At 31.6% G+C, this 15443-nt stretch overlaps 1 protein-coding gene across 1 annotated transcript; it reads right to left on the bottom strand.

Annotated features, from left to right (window-relative positions):
* Positions 1 to 1707: 1707 nt before the first annotated feature.
* Positions 1708 to 15084, bottom strand: LOC145329903 (myosin light chain kinase 2, skeletal/cardiac muscle-like). The gene is made up of 11 exons (XM_080174355.1): positions 15002 to 15084; positions 14056 to 14165; positions 12210 to 12273; positions 9600 to 9655; positions 8580 to 8665; positions 7261 to 7318; positions 6450 to 6502; positions 5834 to 5954; positions 5351 to 5413; positions 2970 to 3048; positions 1708 to 2656 (listed from the first exon to the last, which is right to left on the bottom strand). The coding sequence occupies exons 2-11, from the start codon at positions 14152 to 14154 to the stop codon at positions 2220 to 2222; spliced, it is 1116 nt and encodes a 371-aa protein (XP_080030481.1). The 5' UTR covers positions 14155 to 14165; positions 15002 to 15084; the 3' UTR covers positions 1708 to 2219.
* Positions 15085 to 15443: the final 359 nt, after the last annotated feature.

The raw sequence follows: 15443 nt of genomic DNA, 5'->3' as shown, positions 1-15443 counted from the left end.
TAAGTTATTTCCACATCTGGATTTTCATTTAAATCAAAACATGAAATTTCAGTATCAAGTAATGGAGCTTCTACATTTGACTGCTATGTGACTGGTGCCAATGGACAAATATGTCTCTTAAGATAGGCATTACTGTAGTACTATGAACTAACAATGAATATCTAAATTATCATTTTATATAGAAATAATTTGACCACTTGCTCAAAGGTATTGATGTTTTGTTGGGAGCAACTTGAGAAAAATCTAATTGATTGTAAATAAATATTCATATAAATTAATCTAGATGTGTATTTGCCAGTGCTGGATGTATTTATGACATATAATTGAAAAAGTATGGATGTGTAAATGCCAGTGTTGGATGTATTTATGGCATGTGAAAAAGGAAGAAAACATTTTGCCAAAAATACATCAACTGTAAATTTGCTGGATGTGTAAGTGCTATAGCCCCCTACAACCATGCCTGATTTAAGTACAAGTTAACATACAGACATTTTATTGAACAGACAAACACTAAGATCCTTATTATAAGTTGATGTTATAGCATGTACCTCTTAAAATAAGTTAGTCATTTATTGACTCTCCTACCATCAAGTTCTTCTGGTTTTAAAAGGTAATGACTTAGTTGTTTGGCATGCATTGTAGTTTAAATTTAGGACCCTTAGTACTTAGCATGAATTGAGCTTAGGCCTTATGTTAGAACTCTAACACTTAGCACAATTCAATGCTTGGGACTTAGGGCACTTTTCTGTCCTACACTACTTATGATTTTAACACTTATCCTGTAAATATTTTTACTTAACTTATTCACTTGTAATGTAAATACACTTTATAAAAACATTTTCCTTCCTTAATACTTAATATACTTATATAATTCCGATCGAATATCAAAACCAACCATTTATTCTTAGGTTAAAGCAATATAATACTTCGCGTGGGTCTTTTGTTGAGCTTCCACCAGCTCAACCAAATTCGTATTATACTTGTGGGAATAGAGGGATAAGCATTCTAAATAGACGAACCGACGATGAGAATGTCTATGTGTATTGCAGTAAAAATAGGTTTTAGTAGTACTCATAGAAGAGCGGTCTCCATACCATAATTTTGGACAAACGCCCCATTCGCACTACCACTGGAAAGTATAATGTGTGATGTCATAAAAACACGTCTAAAAAGGAGGGATAAGAGGAGAAGTGGAAAGGAAAACCCCTTAAAAAGAGATGCGATTAGATTGACTTCTATGATGTCACAACTGTCACTTTCCAGTGCTTCTTATTTTAGATTTCTGAATAAGTACCGTTTAGACGAACCGGCCCTGTAGCTCATATAATTTATTTTGATCATTACATTGCAGACTAAACAAAATTTCATTTGTTCATTCCATCCGCTAGAAAGGGGGGGGGGATCTAATTTATATATTTCAAGGACGTTCAATGATCAAATCTTGAGTTGTAATCAAAATGATAAAAAAATAACATTGTTTGTAAAAACTAAGAACTTTCAAGTTTGAATTATGGCGCGAAGCGCCCCCCAAAAAATGATGTTATGTTTTAGAGGCAGTTTTCAAAGGTGCGCCCAATTTAAGATTAGATTTATTATTGGGATGGTAAAATCCAATATAGTTTTTTTTTAGGTGTCACCCCTCTGTATACTTCTGATAATTTACTTTGATATGTTAAATTGCTTTTAAAATTTCTTGTATAAGTAATATTTTTTTTTCAAAAACATATTAAAAACACTTTATTTTTTATTGACTATTCATACTAAAAACATAACATTACTTTGAATCACATTTCGTTATTTACAAGTAAAAATACTAAAGATAAAAAAATATTTCATATTGCTTTTAAAATACTGGTAACTTATGTTAAATAATAAACTAATATGTTAAAAAATGTAAACATTTTTCTAAAAACTTATTCATCTAAAAGTTCAAAGTCAAGCCTATATATTACATTTTTGAATTTGCATGACTTTCATTTTTTAAACATTTTTTCAGATAGGGCTTATATTAAAAGTTTTCTTTTTAATGCAAGTTTGATTTTGCATATAACTGCAAAAAAAGATAATTTATTATTTAAAAATGATATGTTGGTTAAAATAAAACATTTTATTACTAATGAAAATACTAAATTTTAACCTGTCTATAATTATATAAAACTTTTGATTCATTAAAAAAATAATAAACTTTTACTTTACATTAAAACAGTTTAAAGCAGCCACTAGTATGATAGCTTAATAGGAATATGAACAGTTTTCATTGTCTCAAAAACTCGAGTTCTACTATTTCCATCCACCCTGTCATAACCCCCACTAGATCGCGACAACAAATCTCCTCCGATTGCTTTCTGAATTTTCAAAGCAAAGACGACCCCCTTGTACAGCTTCTTCCACCGCTGTCGCACCAAATATGAGCGAATGCCGCGTTTATCCACTTCATATCTGCTGGCATGTTTCAGGTCGGAACGTATCCAGTCGTGTTCCAAACATTTCTTGCCGCATAACCGTCTTTCACGATGTTTTGTTAGCAGCTGTGAAACAAAATCTCTGGCGTGTTCAGATACATTTAATCTTCGGTTCTTGAAATGTCTCCATGGGTCAGCTTTCATGGTGTTTTTGATTCCGGTATGGTCGTCTTTCTCCCAGAATGGCTCATGACCTATACATGGGAACATTTTATGTTATCGCTCGTGGGCAGAGTTTTGCAAAAAGAAAATGGGTAAAGCACCAATAAATGAACATGCATTCTTACATGATTCAGTAGAAAGTGTAGCATAGGACTCAGAAAGTATACATGAAAAGTAGGAGGGTATCAATTAAAAAAAAAAACCTCCACATTGTTTGGCTTAATCAACTTTTTTTGGCTGCAACTTATATTGGCTGGCTTATATAAGCTGCGCGGCTGACATTAAGGTTCTGTATGGAACGCTGCTAAAAAGCAGCTATGGTTTTTTAAAGATGAAAATGTATACCTCCTGTGACAAGCATGAACACAACAGCTCCCAGGCTGAAGAAATCGGAGGCTTCAGTTGCTTCTGTACACTTCAACACCTATTTAGAATTAACAAGTTATACCTGAATTTGTCGCCATAAGGAACAAATCCTGTGATTGCTTTATACTAACGGCAAATTATAGATTAGTAAAATCAATGTTAATGAACAAGACTAGAGTAGGGCCATAAACAATAATAATGGATGGAAATATACACGGATATTATGACAAGGGGAAATTTGTTATCAATTTAGGTTGCTAACATGGAACTCGTTGATTAGTGAGTTTGTTCATCCAGTAGGAGGGGAGGGAATGGTTTAAAGGGGGTGGATGGGGGTATTATTATTTTAGTAGAGAAATTAAAATATTTGTAAAGTAATACTAAATCAGAGGTGAATCGATAGGGTCAGAGAATCTTATTGAAATTTAATAGGCTAAGCTTAAAGGTGTAAGTCGCTCTATTGATTTATATTACTTTATCTTCTAAAACCAGAAATAACTTATTAACTCAAAGGAAATCTAGTTTATTTATTAGTTTATTTGCTTGTTTATGTATTAATAAATATCTACAGTATAGCTCATGGAAAGACAATTATTATGGAAAATAATTATAATATTTATTTTTATTCAGGGCTCGGCAGCCGCTCTTCAGTCGACTGTAAGCCTCAAGAAAATCAAATGTTAAAAATCAAATTTATCAAATGTAATGTTTGTTTTGTATAATAATTGCAAAAGTCCATGAATAATAAGTGCAATAATAAAGAATATAATTATAACCCTAGATAGTTATTTAGACAAAAAAATCGTCGAACTATAAAAAAAAATTTCTAGCATTCAAAGATTTTTATTTAAATTTAGTCATAGAACCAAAGAACGAGCGCTTAATTTTTCGACCATGAAAATTCCTCTGACAACTGTATGTATATCCTAATTAACTATTTATCCAATAATGTGATCGGATTTATCCTATACTTAGTTCCTATTAGTCCAATTGAGTGATTGAACATCTACACTCTTTATAATTATTGGCAAAGATAAGGAAGTTCTGTGCTTATCATTTGAATGAGAAGCACTCCATTTTTTTGTTAAAAATTTATATTTTCAATCTATTTTAAAGCTGCACAATAACTAAATGTTACCTTTATAAAATTAATCATATAATAAAGGTTTATTGATCATTAAGATCCACTAAGATAAACTACTGGGTTTGTAATTTGATCAACAGAAAAAATCCTTATAATTTCAATTTCTAAAATCAGTATTTAATTTACATAAAACCTGCATTTGATTAAAAAACTCTAGAAATAAGATTAGAAAAATTTGGCCTCTTTAAAATTATAAAAAAAAATATTACTGTACTTTCATGTACATAAAACCTCATAGACCGTCTTGAAATTAAATTCTTATGGTTTAAGCATAAAATTTAAATCCGAGGAAAAATGGCCAAGATATGCGAAATTTTATATAGTCTACATAGGCATCCAATTACTGAATAGAACGGCTGGAAATTTAGCAGTTCTTTACTTTGCAAATTACTGCCCTGTTTTATTTCTTATCATTTTTATTTACTTTTTGTTTTGCGTTCTTAAAGACTTAAATTTATAACGAAATTTTGTCTACTTTTTGTTATATTTAAAGATAAGAACTAAACAAGATTAGTTTTCATCAAAATTGATGCCTTTTTACATAAAAAAAAAACTAATATAGAAAAAATCTGATGAAAGCCAAGCATTGTCAAACTTTAAAAAGTGGTTCTACATGGACGAACAGACAATCTTTTTGGAGGCCACTATTTAGGAGGTTTACACTCCCAATGCCAAAACAAAGGAGGCAAAAGCATTAAAAAAATAATTGGTGGAAGAAGTGAAAACTATATATATTTTTATAAAGGCATAATAAAACCGTTGTATAGGGAAAAAATATGAATATTTAGTCTAAATTGAATTTAAAGCACATTAAAAAAAACATTATTATTACATGATCTGAAACTTAATACTAAAAAGTTAGTATGTATAATATGTAAAAAAAAACTAAAGTATTAGGAGGGAGGAGACAATGGACTGTAAATAAAACTGGTAACCAAAGTATCATAAACAACCTCTCTCATTTGCAATTTGGAGTACTTACTAGATGTGTCCAAACTTTTTAAAAGGGGTAATTTTGTACCTAATCATTTTGGATGCACATCAATTTACCGTCATTTGTCTTATCCCTTAAGATCCCTACATAATTTAAATATAGTTGTCTGCAGTTAGAAAAATAAGAAAAATGTTCTAAACATAATAATCTACAATAACAATTTTTTTGTTTTGGCAGGTATCAGGCTTTTTTCTTATCAATTATAGAAATAATATAATATACCTCGGGTGCCATGAAACCAATTGTACCAGAAAAGCCGGTTTTGGCGCCGTAAAACTCTCGACCCTAAAAATTTAGATTCATATACAAGGCTGTATAAAATTAATTGGATGCAGGAAAATTAGATTGTTTCGGTAGTTTCTTCGCTATGAGGGACTCGTTTGTTTAATTAAAGATGTACGTTCAGTCGCTTGGCCGCTGGCAGCCTTTTCAGATCTTATTTTTTTGGAAATGCTGGATCCCAGCAACATTTTACCGCTAACTGATTGAGATAGATTGTGTGTGTGCACTATATATCTCAGATAATGGATATCCGGCTGATTTCTAATACCGGATATCCGGATATAGAATAGTACAAAGAATTTAAGATATAATGCATGTGAATTTTTGTTAACAGGGATTTTTGTTGTAAAATATAAAAGATTATAATACTGTATATCTGGCCAGATAGTTTTAATATTTGGTATCTGGCCCAAACCTTTATACCTGTTTGTCTCTCATCCAGGTGAGTTGTTTAGCCAGTCCAAAATCAATAATTTTGATTTCATCACTGTCCCTATCACAAAGCATCACATTCTGAGGCTTGATGTCCATGTGCACAATACGACTGAAAATAATTTCAAAGGTTAAGATAGATAGAATTATATACTGTAGCTGTAACAAACAACTGAATTAATTCAGACAAAAATAATTAGTAATTTCAGCGGATGAACAATTTTTTTTTTCTCGATTTTTTTCAGTTGTATGTTATACCTCTTCAATTTTTTTAATTTTAAAGGGCAATTTTATTAATAAGCAGCAGCCACAGCCTTTTTCAGCCGCGCAACGTACAGAAATAGCAGTGGTTTACATAAGCCAACTAATAAGGCTCATCAACAGCGACCCTTAGCCGCTGCCACTACATTTCATTGCGACTAAAAATTTTGTCATTAAAATAAATTTCCTTATTTTTAAGAATTACCTGGAAAATGGTGCTTTTAATATGGTATTAATATAATTAATGAAAAAATCCGCACAGGGCTCTTTTAACCTTTACTTGAACTAACATTTAAGGTAGGTTGATATGGATCATGATGAAAAAAAGGCATTAAAATTGAATTACCTTTCGTGAATAAAAACTAATGCTTTCACCATTTGCTTTGTGTAGATTATTATCTAAAATAAAATTAAAATTAATTCAAATAGCTGTGTCAATTTTCGGTTTGTCTGTTGGTCTGTAATGCTTTTCAGTCCTTTACTTGTTTTAAAAGGATATCTCTTGCAAAAAGGAAAATTTTCTTTCTTCTGTTATGGTTTTGAATACTTCTATGATACTAAGGGACATGCATTAGCTTTTTAGTAGCGAAGTTACTCAATAATTAATCGGTAAGGCGGTAAGGCACTCTTTTTATCTTACTATTTATCTAATATCAGAGGTCTAAAGGGATAAGACAATGGCAGATAAATTAATGTATATCCCTATTGATGATACACAAAATTACTCCTTCTGTAGCGTAAGATTAGCGGTTGAATTGTTTGAACATTCAATTTAATAAACCAACCAATTTAAATTTACCAAAGTCCCCAAAGTTGTTTCGCTAACGAATAATAAAACGTTACTATAAAACTTTGGGGACTAGTGTAATAAACAACCCATTTCCCTCTCTCTCTCTCTCTCTCTCTCTCCCTCTCTCTCTCTATCTCTCTTTCTCTCTCTCTCTCTCTCTCTCTCTCTCTCTCTCTCTCTCTCTCTCTCTCTCTCTCTCTCTCTCTCTCTCTCTCTCTCTCTCTCTCTCTCTCTCTCTCTCTCTCTCTCTCTCTCTCTCTCTTTCACTCTTCCTCATTAAGTATTAGCGCTTGTAATTTCAAATAGCTTCAGTACAATTTGGATGTAATCGTCTTTGTTTAAGTTGTTCTTGTTTTAATATTATTACCTTGTCTTCTGTTAGCTTAAATGTGTTATCATTGATCTTCTCAAATAATTCTCCACCTCTAAAATTAAGTTAGGGTTATATAATAGTTTAACATCTTTCCGCAGATATAAAGATTTACAACTATAAAATTATAACCATTTTTTAACTGAGAACCGGTTCTAATCCTCCGGATATTAATAGGTTTTGAAGTAATACTGGAAAATTACTTTTTAAATGCACAGAGGGGCAATACACAAACTTTTAGAATTTATACATATACATTTTACAAGTCTAATAGATAATTAATATAAAAACAAGGATGACAACATCCATAAAAGCGAAGCACTGAAACGGTAGGACAAACGGACATGAACACTTATATAGTGTCAGAACTGAATAATCAGAATATATAAGTATAAGAGTCGAAGCAAAATTGTAAGAAAATTGGTTGAAAAACTGCTTTATACAGGATAATGTTTATGGACATACTTACATATTTAGGACTTGATTATAGAGTTGCTTCGCTTATAACATTATACATTGTTGTCCCAGGAATCAGTATACCAAAAATCAGATCAATCGGATTATTAGATCACATAAAAATTTGTTGTTAAAAAAGAAAAAAACAACATGTATAAATTGGACGTACGGACATTTTGGTAATGATTATAGAGTTGCTACGCTTTCTAAATAGTACCTAACTACTAAAGGAATCACCATGCAAAATTTGAAATCGATAGGACAATTCTAACATGCCTAAATTAACGAAAAGAGCTATCCGTTACGGACGGACGGACCGACCCTAATTATAGAAAAGCTTCGCTTTTAAAGATAGTGAATATAGTATTTGTTTTGGCGATCAAGGACTTTGTTTTGTAACATTTCCGAAACCTATAAAGATTTTCAAAACTCGAAGCTCGACTGTAAATGACTTTAGGGGCTTCCACTAAAAGCTTATTTTAAATTTTGAAGGAAAAAAATTAATGTGGAATAAAAATTATAAAGCTTAATAAAAAGGATAGTATTTTAATTTACGGAGTTTATTTACGAAGGGTTGAAACATTAAAGAATTGTTATTTATCGCATCGTATTACAGACATCTTTCCGCGATTATTAAAATGAAATTTAGATGATTAAAATCAGTTTTGTTAGACCCGAGGTGCCGAAGTCTCGGGCTAACAAAACTGTTATTTATTTTATGATTTTTATTTTAATATTCATGGAAAATTATCTTTAATGCGATGTTATACATGATTTTTTAGGATGTCTGAGAACTGGTTCTAATCCAGCGGATATTAATCGTTTTCGAAGCCATACTGGGAAAGGTTTTAAATACTTACCTAAGGTATTGATTGATGAGTAATGTGTGTATTCCTTTCTCATAGTACTTGTACAGAGAGGGTATGTATCTCTTCTTCCTGTCATGCTAAATAAAAAGTGGATTATAGTCATATTTCCGAGGATTCTATGCGGATAGTATGGCTGAGAACCAGTTCTAATCCAGCGGATATTAATCGCTTTCGATACTTCATTTTGTTCATTGACTAAATATCCTGATTTTCAAATATACAGACCGACATATAGGCATCGATATATATTGCATCTTAGATTATTTCAAAACATTTAAATAAAATTTTATTGAAAAATTAGTAGATAGAAATTTAATAAAAAATTGATGACTAATAAAGCAAATAAACTGAAATTTACCGCTACTTATGACTTATTTAAATTAAAACAAATAAATTTGACGTTATCATGTAAAAAAAAATTGTTTATTATTTTATCAAGAATTCTACTTGTTTATCCCTAGGAAATAAATAATGATTTCAAAAAAAAGTTTAATTTGAATTCTATGACCAAATGGTCCTATTTTTAGACAGGGAGGGAGGGGACATAGAGACTGTAAATTATACTGCCTACCAAAGCTTGTAAACACGTTAGACTAAAAAACTATGGGGCTATTTATTTTTCATGAAACTAACTTTTCCAGCAATGATTTAATATACACATAAGGGTAATTTAGTTTATATAATTGGGAGTTAGATAAATTAATCTTCAATTTTTTCAATCTCCACAAATAATAAATAAAATCAAAATTAATTTGAATTATAAAATAGTTACTTATCGCATCGTATTATAAACAGCTTTCCGCGGATATAAAAAGTACAATTATTAGATTGAAACTAGTTTTGTTATCCCAAAAAAAGGGCTAATTTTTTTATTATAATTGTACATTTTCATATTTCTTGAAAACTGGAAATAATACGTTACGATACATTATAATTTCAGTATGGCTTAGAGCTAATTCTAAACCAGCGGATGTTAATCAGTTTCAAAGCCATACTGACAAAAATGTATACCTGTAATGCATTTAAAAACTTTGCTTCTGCTTCGTGCATCTCGCGAACTTTTCTAGCTGAAAAAAAATTATTGGTTATTTATCGCATTATAGACAGCTTTCCGCGGATATTAAAATAAGAATCATAAGATTAAAACTAGGTTGCCAGTCCCGTGTGTCTGCAGGCCCGGTCAAAGAAAACTGTTATTAATTTTAAAATTTGTATTGAAATATTAGTGAAAATTGTGTGTAATATAATGTTAGACATGATTTTTCAGTATGGCTGAAAACCAGCTCTAATACACCGGATTTCGCTTTCTAACCCCTATTAAGGGTGATTTTAGACAGGTAAAAACTAATTATTTTAGGCATTTTCTAATTACTCATGTCTTCCAATGACTTTTTATGTAAATCATGTTCTAAATCATGGATTCTTAAAAAAAAACTTTTGCCTCATTATAACATCTTTGTCTTACTAAAATTAGTGAGGCTCGCTAAAAATTTTTGGGGATAATTTTGCCTCACTATTTTAGTGAGGCAGTGAGCCAAAAAAGTTATTTTAAGAATTCAAAATATGGACAAAATAATCATTAGTCCCTGTAAGAGATTTCTCTCTTTTTTTTCAATTGGCACCCTACAAATACTGATACCAGGAGGAAATAAAAATTAAGGGGGGGAGGGGAAGTAAATATTTTCTCTTGTTGAAAAAAAGTTTACCCATAATTCATGTTGATAACATGTCAGTCTTGACAACTCCTATATTATGCCAATAATGTTATTTTTTGGTATTTTGCAGCTGATACCATATACCAACAACGAAATTAATTCGGAAAAAAATCACGAGACCTATGCGTGATTTTCAGTTGTCATTGGTGGGCAACACTTAGAAGAATTGATGAACTTTTTATCTGCCTCCCCCCATAATATTATTTTAGATTTTATTTTGCTTGTTGGCTATATCTTATTTCTGGGTTATATGAATTTCACATCGATAATATAGTCAGCAATAACCTCTAAAGCTGTAGAGTCGTCATATACAATTGCATTTGCATACCTACATTTACTACATGTTTGGAAAGCTAAAATTTGATATTAGAAGTATTTAACATTTTAATTAATAGTTTAAACTCCTTGGGATAGTACTTTAAAAAATTCATAATTCTTTATCTTTTAAAATTTGAATCAAAGGATTATTTTTATGTAATGTTAGACAAACACTTACATTTTAAATAACAGTTAATTAAATTTTACCCTATCTAAAATACATTGATAAACTATTCAACATTTGTAGTTTTGTGCCTATTATTTTTAAGGTGGGAGGGCTAGTTTTTCATTTGGTATTTAAGACAGTCAGGTTAGGTTATTTTGGGTACTGGGTAAACCTGAAGGGTTAGTGCAAAGCAGGTATAGGGCCAACCCCCCCCCCCCCCCTATCAGTGGAAAAATCTACCCCGCCTTTATTTTCAATTTATAGTGCTTTAGGGGCAGAAAATTTTAGGGAAAGCATCTTTTGATTTAACAATATTTGATTGTGGGGTTAACCCCCACAACTTTTACTTGTAGCAAAGCTTCCTAAGGCTTTTTTTTATCTTAAAGAGCAAAATGAATAATAAATAATGATAATAATATTAATTATGAATGTCCTACGATCTAATATGCGAAGGATTTTCCATAAATAATGCTTGGTCTTATGGAATAAGGACAATAAAATCCAAATAAAAATTATTCAGGCCCTACAAAGTTTTGTAATATCTATGTTTAATTTTTTTTTGTTTCAAAACTTGAAGGACTTTAATCGAATCTCTATTGGGTTGTACAAGTGTATTTTTTTTCAAAAATAATTATCAACAAAAAAATAAACTTTCTATTGTCTTTTAACTAACTAGACTGTCTTCAGTGATAAGCTTTAAACCTGCCCTTTACCGTTTCCAAGCTTCTACCAAGGTAGATAAGACTGATATTCAGCCATTTACTGGACACACATACATCCTTCTACTTTAGTTTACAAGAATAAAAGGAAAAGAAAAAACTGTGGTTATTTAATAAGATTACAAGTTTCCTACTGTCCATAGTAATCTTCTTATGATAAGTAATCAAATGAACGGATGGAAAATGGAAAAAAAAGTCTATTCAAAACTCTTCTCTTTTTGCCTCTCTCTAGTATATGTCATATTTAAACCTTTTCCTCCTTTTTGGTACTCGCGGCACGCTCTTAGCATGCAGGGGTACGTTGTAAAATGGAGTAGGGGCTGGGGAGGGCAGATAAAAAGGCTAAAACCATCACAAGACTTAAGTTTAAAACCATCCAAGGACCCAAGGCTGTCAAAGCTTTTCCTTTTTTGGTAAGAAGGTGGAGTTGGGGTGAAAAAATCTAAATATGTCGTGAAATTAAATTTTTTGTTGGGGGAGGTATTAAATGGCCCTAGAAATAATTTATTCCCCCCCCCCCCAAAAAAAAAAAAACAACTTTAATTTACACAGGGGGTTATTTACCTGACATGGGAAGTAGGAAATCTAGTATATGTAGTATGTACAAACATTTAAGAGGAGGTTAGGGGGGGGGGGGTGAAACAACCATTTACCTTTCACACACACCTCTAATGTTGTCATCCTTGTTTTCTATGTTTTATACCTGAGTTATTTTGATATTTAGCTGCCCACCATGCTCCAGTCTTTTTGTGCTTCACTAGATACACCTAAATATAAAGATATTGTATAGTTGCTACGCATCTAATACTGTGGTACTTGATTCTCTAGTTTCTTTATGCTTTACTAGATACACCTAAATATAAAGATATTGTATAGTTGCTACGCATCTAATACTGTGGTACTTGATTCTCTAGTTTCTTTATGCTTTACTAGATACACCTAAATATAAAGATATTGTATAGTTGCTACGCATCTAATACTGTGGAACTTGATTCTCTAGTTTCTTTATGCTTGACTAGATACACCTAAATATAAAGATATTGTAGAGTTGCTACGCATCTAATACTGTGGTACTTGATTCTCTAGTTTCTTTATGCTTTACTAGATACACCTAAATATAAAGATATTGTATAGTTGCTACGCATCTAATACTGTGGTACTTGATTCTCTAGTTTCTTTATGCTTTACTAGATACACCTAAATATAAAGATATTGTATAGTTGCTACGCATCTAATACTGTGGTACTTGATTGACTTGATTCTCTAGTTTCTTTATGCTTTACTAGATACACCTAAATATAAAGATATTGTATAGTTGCTACGCATCTAATACTGTGGTACTTGATTCTCTAGTTTCTTTATGCTTTACTAGATACACCTAAATGTAAAGATATTGTAGAGTTGCTACGCATCTAATACTGTGGTACTTGATTCTCTAGTTTCTTTATGCTTTACTAGATACACCTAAATGTAAAGATATTGTAGAGTTGCTACGCATCTAATACTGTGGTACTTGATTCTCTAGTTTCTTTATGCTTTACTAGATACACCTAAATGTAAAGATATTGTAGAGTTGCTAGTGTAGCACTTGAATCACTCTAATAACTTTACATATGTAACGCACTACAGACAGACAGACAGACAGGCAGACAAAACCGCCAGGCAGAAAAAGAGTGTGAGGCATTTTTATAAATGTTTTCTTTTTTCTTAGTTATGAATATGCAATCCACCATCAACTAGGTTTCTGAAATACTGTATTTTGAAAATGATCTGAATTGACTATTAGTCTGGGCTCGGCAGCTTTGAGCCGACAAGAAATCGGTGATTTGTAACATTAGTTAGCAGCTCGATGTTTGTATGAGTACATATCCGCGGTTAAGTATTTTTTAAGAACCCAAACGGGTTTAATCTAAAGTTGAATTTTATTCGTTAACAATTTTTAAAAATTTGAACATAAACAAACAAGTGAATAATTACAGAAAGGCAGGAGACAATGGGCTGTTATTACACTAGTCCCAAAAGTCAACAACATTAGGGACTTTTATTAAATTTTGATATGTTCAGGGGCGTTCAAGCTTTTTCTTTGGGAGGGGGGGTAAAATTTTTAAGGGGGGGGGGTACGTTTTTTGGGGGAGGGGGTAAAATAGCGCGCAAATTTTGTTTACCCCCCCCAAAAAAAAAAAAAAAAATTTACCCAGGGGGTAAAATTTTTTGGGGAGGGGGTAATTTAAATTTGATTAAATATTTAGTATTAAAAATGCGCGCGAAGCGTGCAAAGATTTTTTTTGTTAGAGATTTTTATTTGGGGGGGGGGGTAAATACTCCAGGGTAAATTCGTTTGGGGGAGGGGTAATCCCCACTTTACCCCCCCCCCCCCCATAGGACGTCTATGGATATGTCCAAACGTCTCAACAACTAATTATTATCTACATAAGGGGCAATTTTGTGTTTCATCATTGGGGATGTACATCAATTTATCGGCCATTGTCCCTTTAGATCCCTGGAATATTTAGCTACTTTACTAATCATCTTATGTAATAATTTGTTACCTTTCCGAATCCGCCTTTACCAAGGCGTTTCGCCCGGCCCATATCAAATTCATCATACGCCTCGTTGAAGTCGTAAACTCGGAATTGTGTCAACGCCATAGCCACAAATTCTGAATAAAATGTTGGTATTAAGGGATAGGTTACTAGAAAGATTTTTTTAGTTAAACATACTCCTTTGGCATTTTCTTTAAATTTCTTTTTCTCCATTAGTTTGTCCCTCTCTCTAATACTTTCTCTCCCTCTCTGTAATTTTTTTTTGTATATATGACATTTTAAGATTAATTCTATGTCGATAATATGTCAGCTATGTACCCTTTTTTAGCATTAAATATGTTTTAACATTCTGACTCTCTTACTCTGTCTTTCTGACTATCTGTCACTATATTTTTCTCTCTTACTCTGTCTTTCTGACTATCTGTCACTATATTTTTCTCTCTTACTCTGTCTTTCTGACTATCTGTCACTATATCTTTGTCTCTTACTCTGTCTTTCTGACTATCTGTCACTATATCTTTGTCTCTTACTCTGTCTTTCTGACTATCTGTCACTATATCTTTGTCTCTTACTCTGTCTTTCTGACTATCTGTCACTATATCTTTGTCTCTTACTCTGTCTTTCTGACAATCTGTCACTATATCTTTGTCTCTTACTCTGTCTTTCTGACTATCTGTCACTATATCTTTCTCTCTTACTCTGTCTTTCTGACTATCTGCTACTATATCTTTCTCTCTTACTCTGTCTTTCTGACTATATGTCACTATATCTTTGTCTCTTACTCTGTCTTTCTGACTATCTGTCACTATATCTTTCTCTCTTACTCTGTCTTTCTGACTATCTGCTACTATATCTTTCTCTCTTACTCTGTCTTTCTGACTATATGTCACTATATCTTTCTCTCTTACTCTGTCTTTGACTATTTCTCTTTCCTTCATACTAATTTTTTTACCTAATTTGAATATATTTTAATTTCACCACTGGAATATTAATATGATTATCTGGATTTTATATTCATTGTTTAGAATCTGAAAATACATAAATTTATTACATTTACAATGAGAAAGTAAACTGTTATACAGTAATAATAATGATTTAAAAACATTCTATATGTTTAATGTATCATTGATATTATAAAATGCTATAAAATTTGAGCTTCGATAAGACTAAAAAAAAAACATTGTCTTGAAGACTAAACTTGGATTTTTCAAAACTTTTAAAAAACTTCTGTCATACCCACAACCCCTCGTTTGCAACATAAATTAACAACTTTAATGTGGTATAATAATATACAAAGTACCCAAAACTGTAACTTGAATCTAATTGCTCCAACGAACAAAAGAAAATTGACTGTACATTACCCAATGTACCAAGAGTTTATCTTATTCGTTGGA

Source organism: Acartia tonsa, chromosome 10, assembly GCF_053477335.1.
Source record: "Acartia tonsa isolate MP-2025a chromosome 10, ASM5347733v1, whole genome shotgun sequence".
In the NCBI taxonomy this organism is placed as follows: domain Eukaryota; kingdom Metazoa; phylum Arthropoda; class Copepoda; order Calanoida; family Acartiidae; genus Acartia; species Acartia tonsa.
Note: the sequence above shows the minus strand (reverse complement) of the source record. Positions and strands in the feature narration are given on the sequence as shown.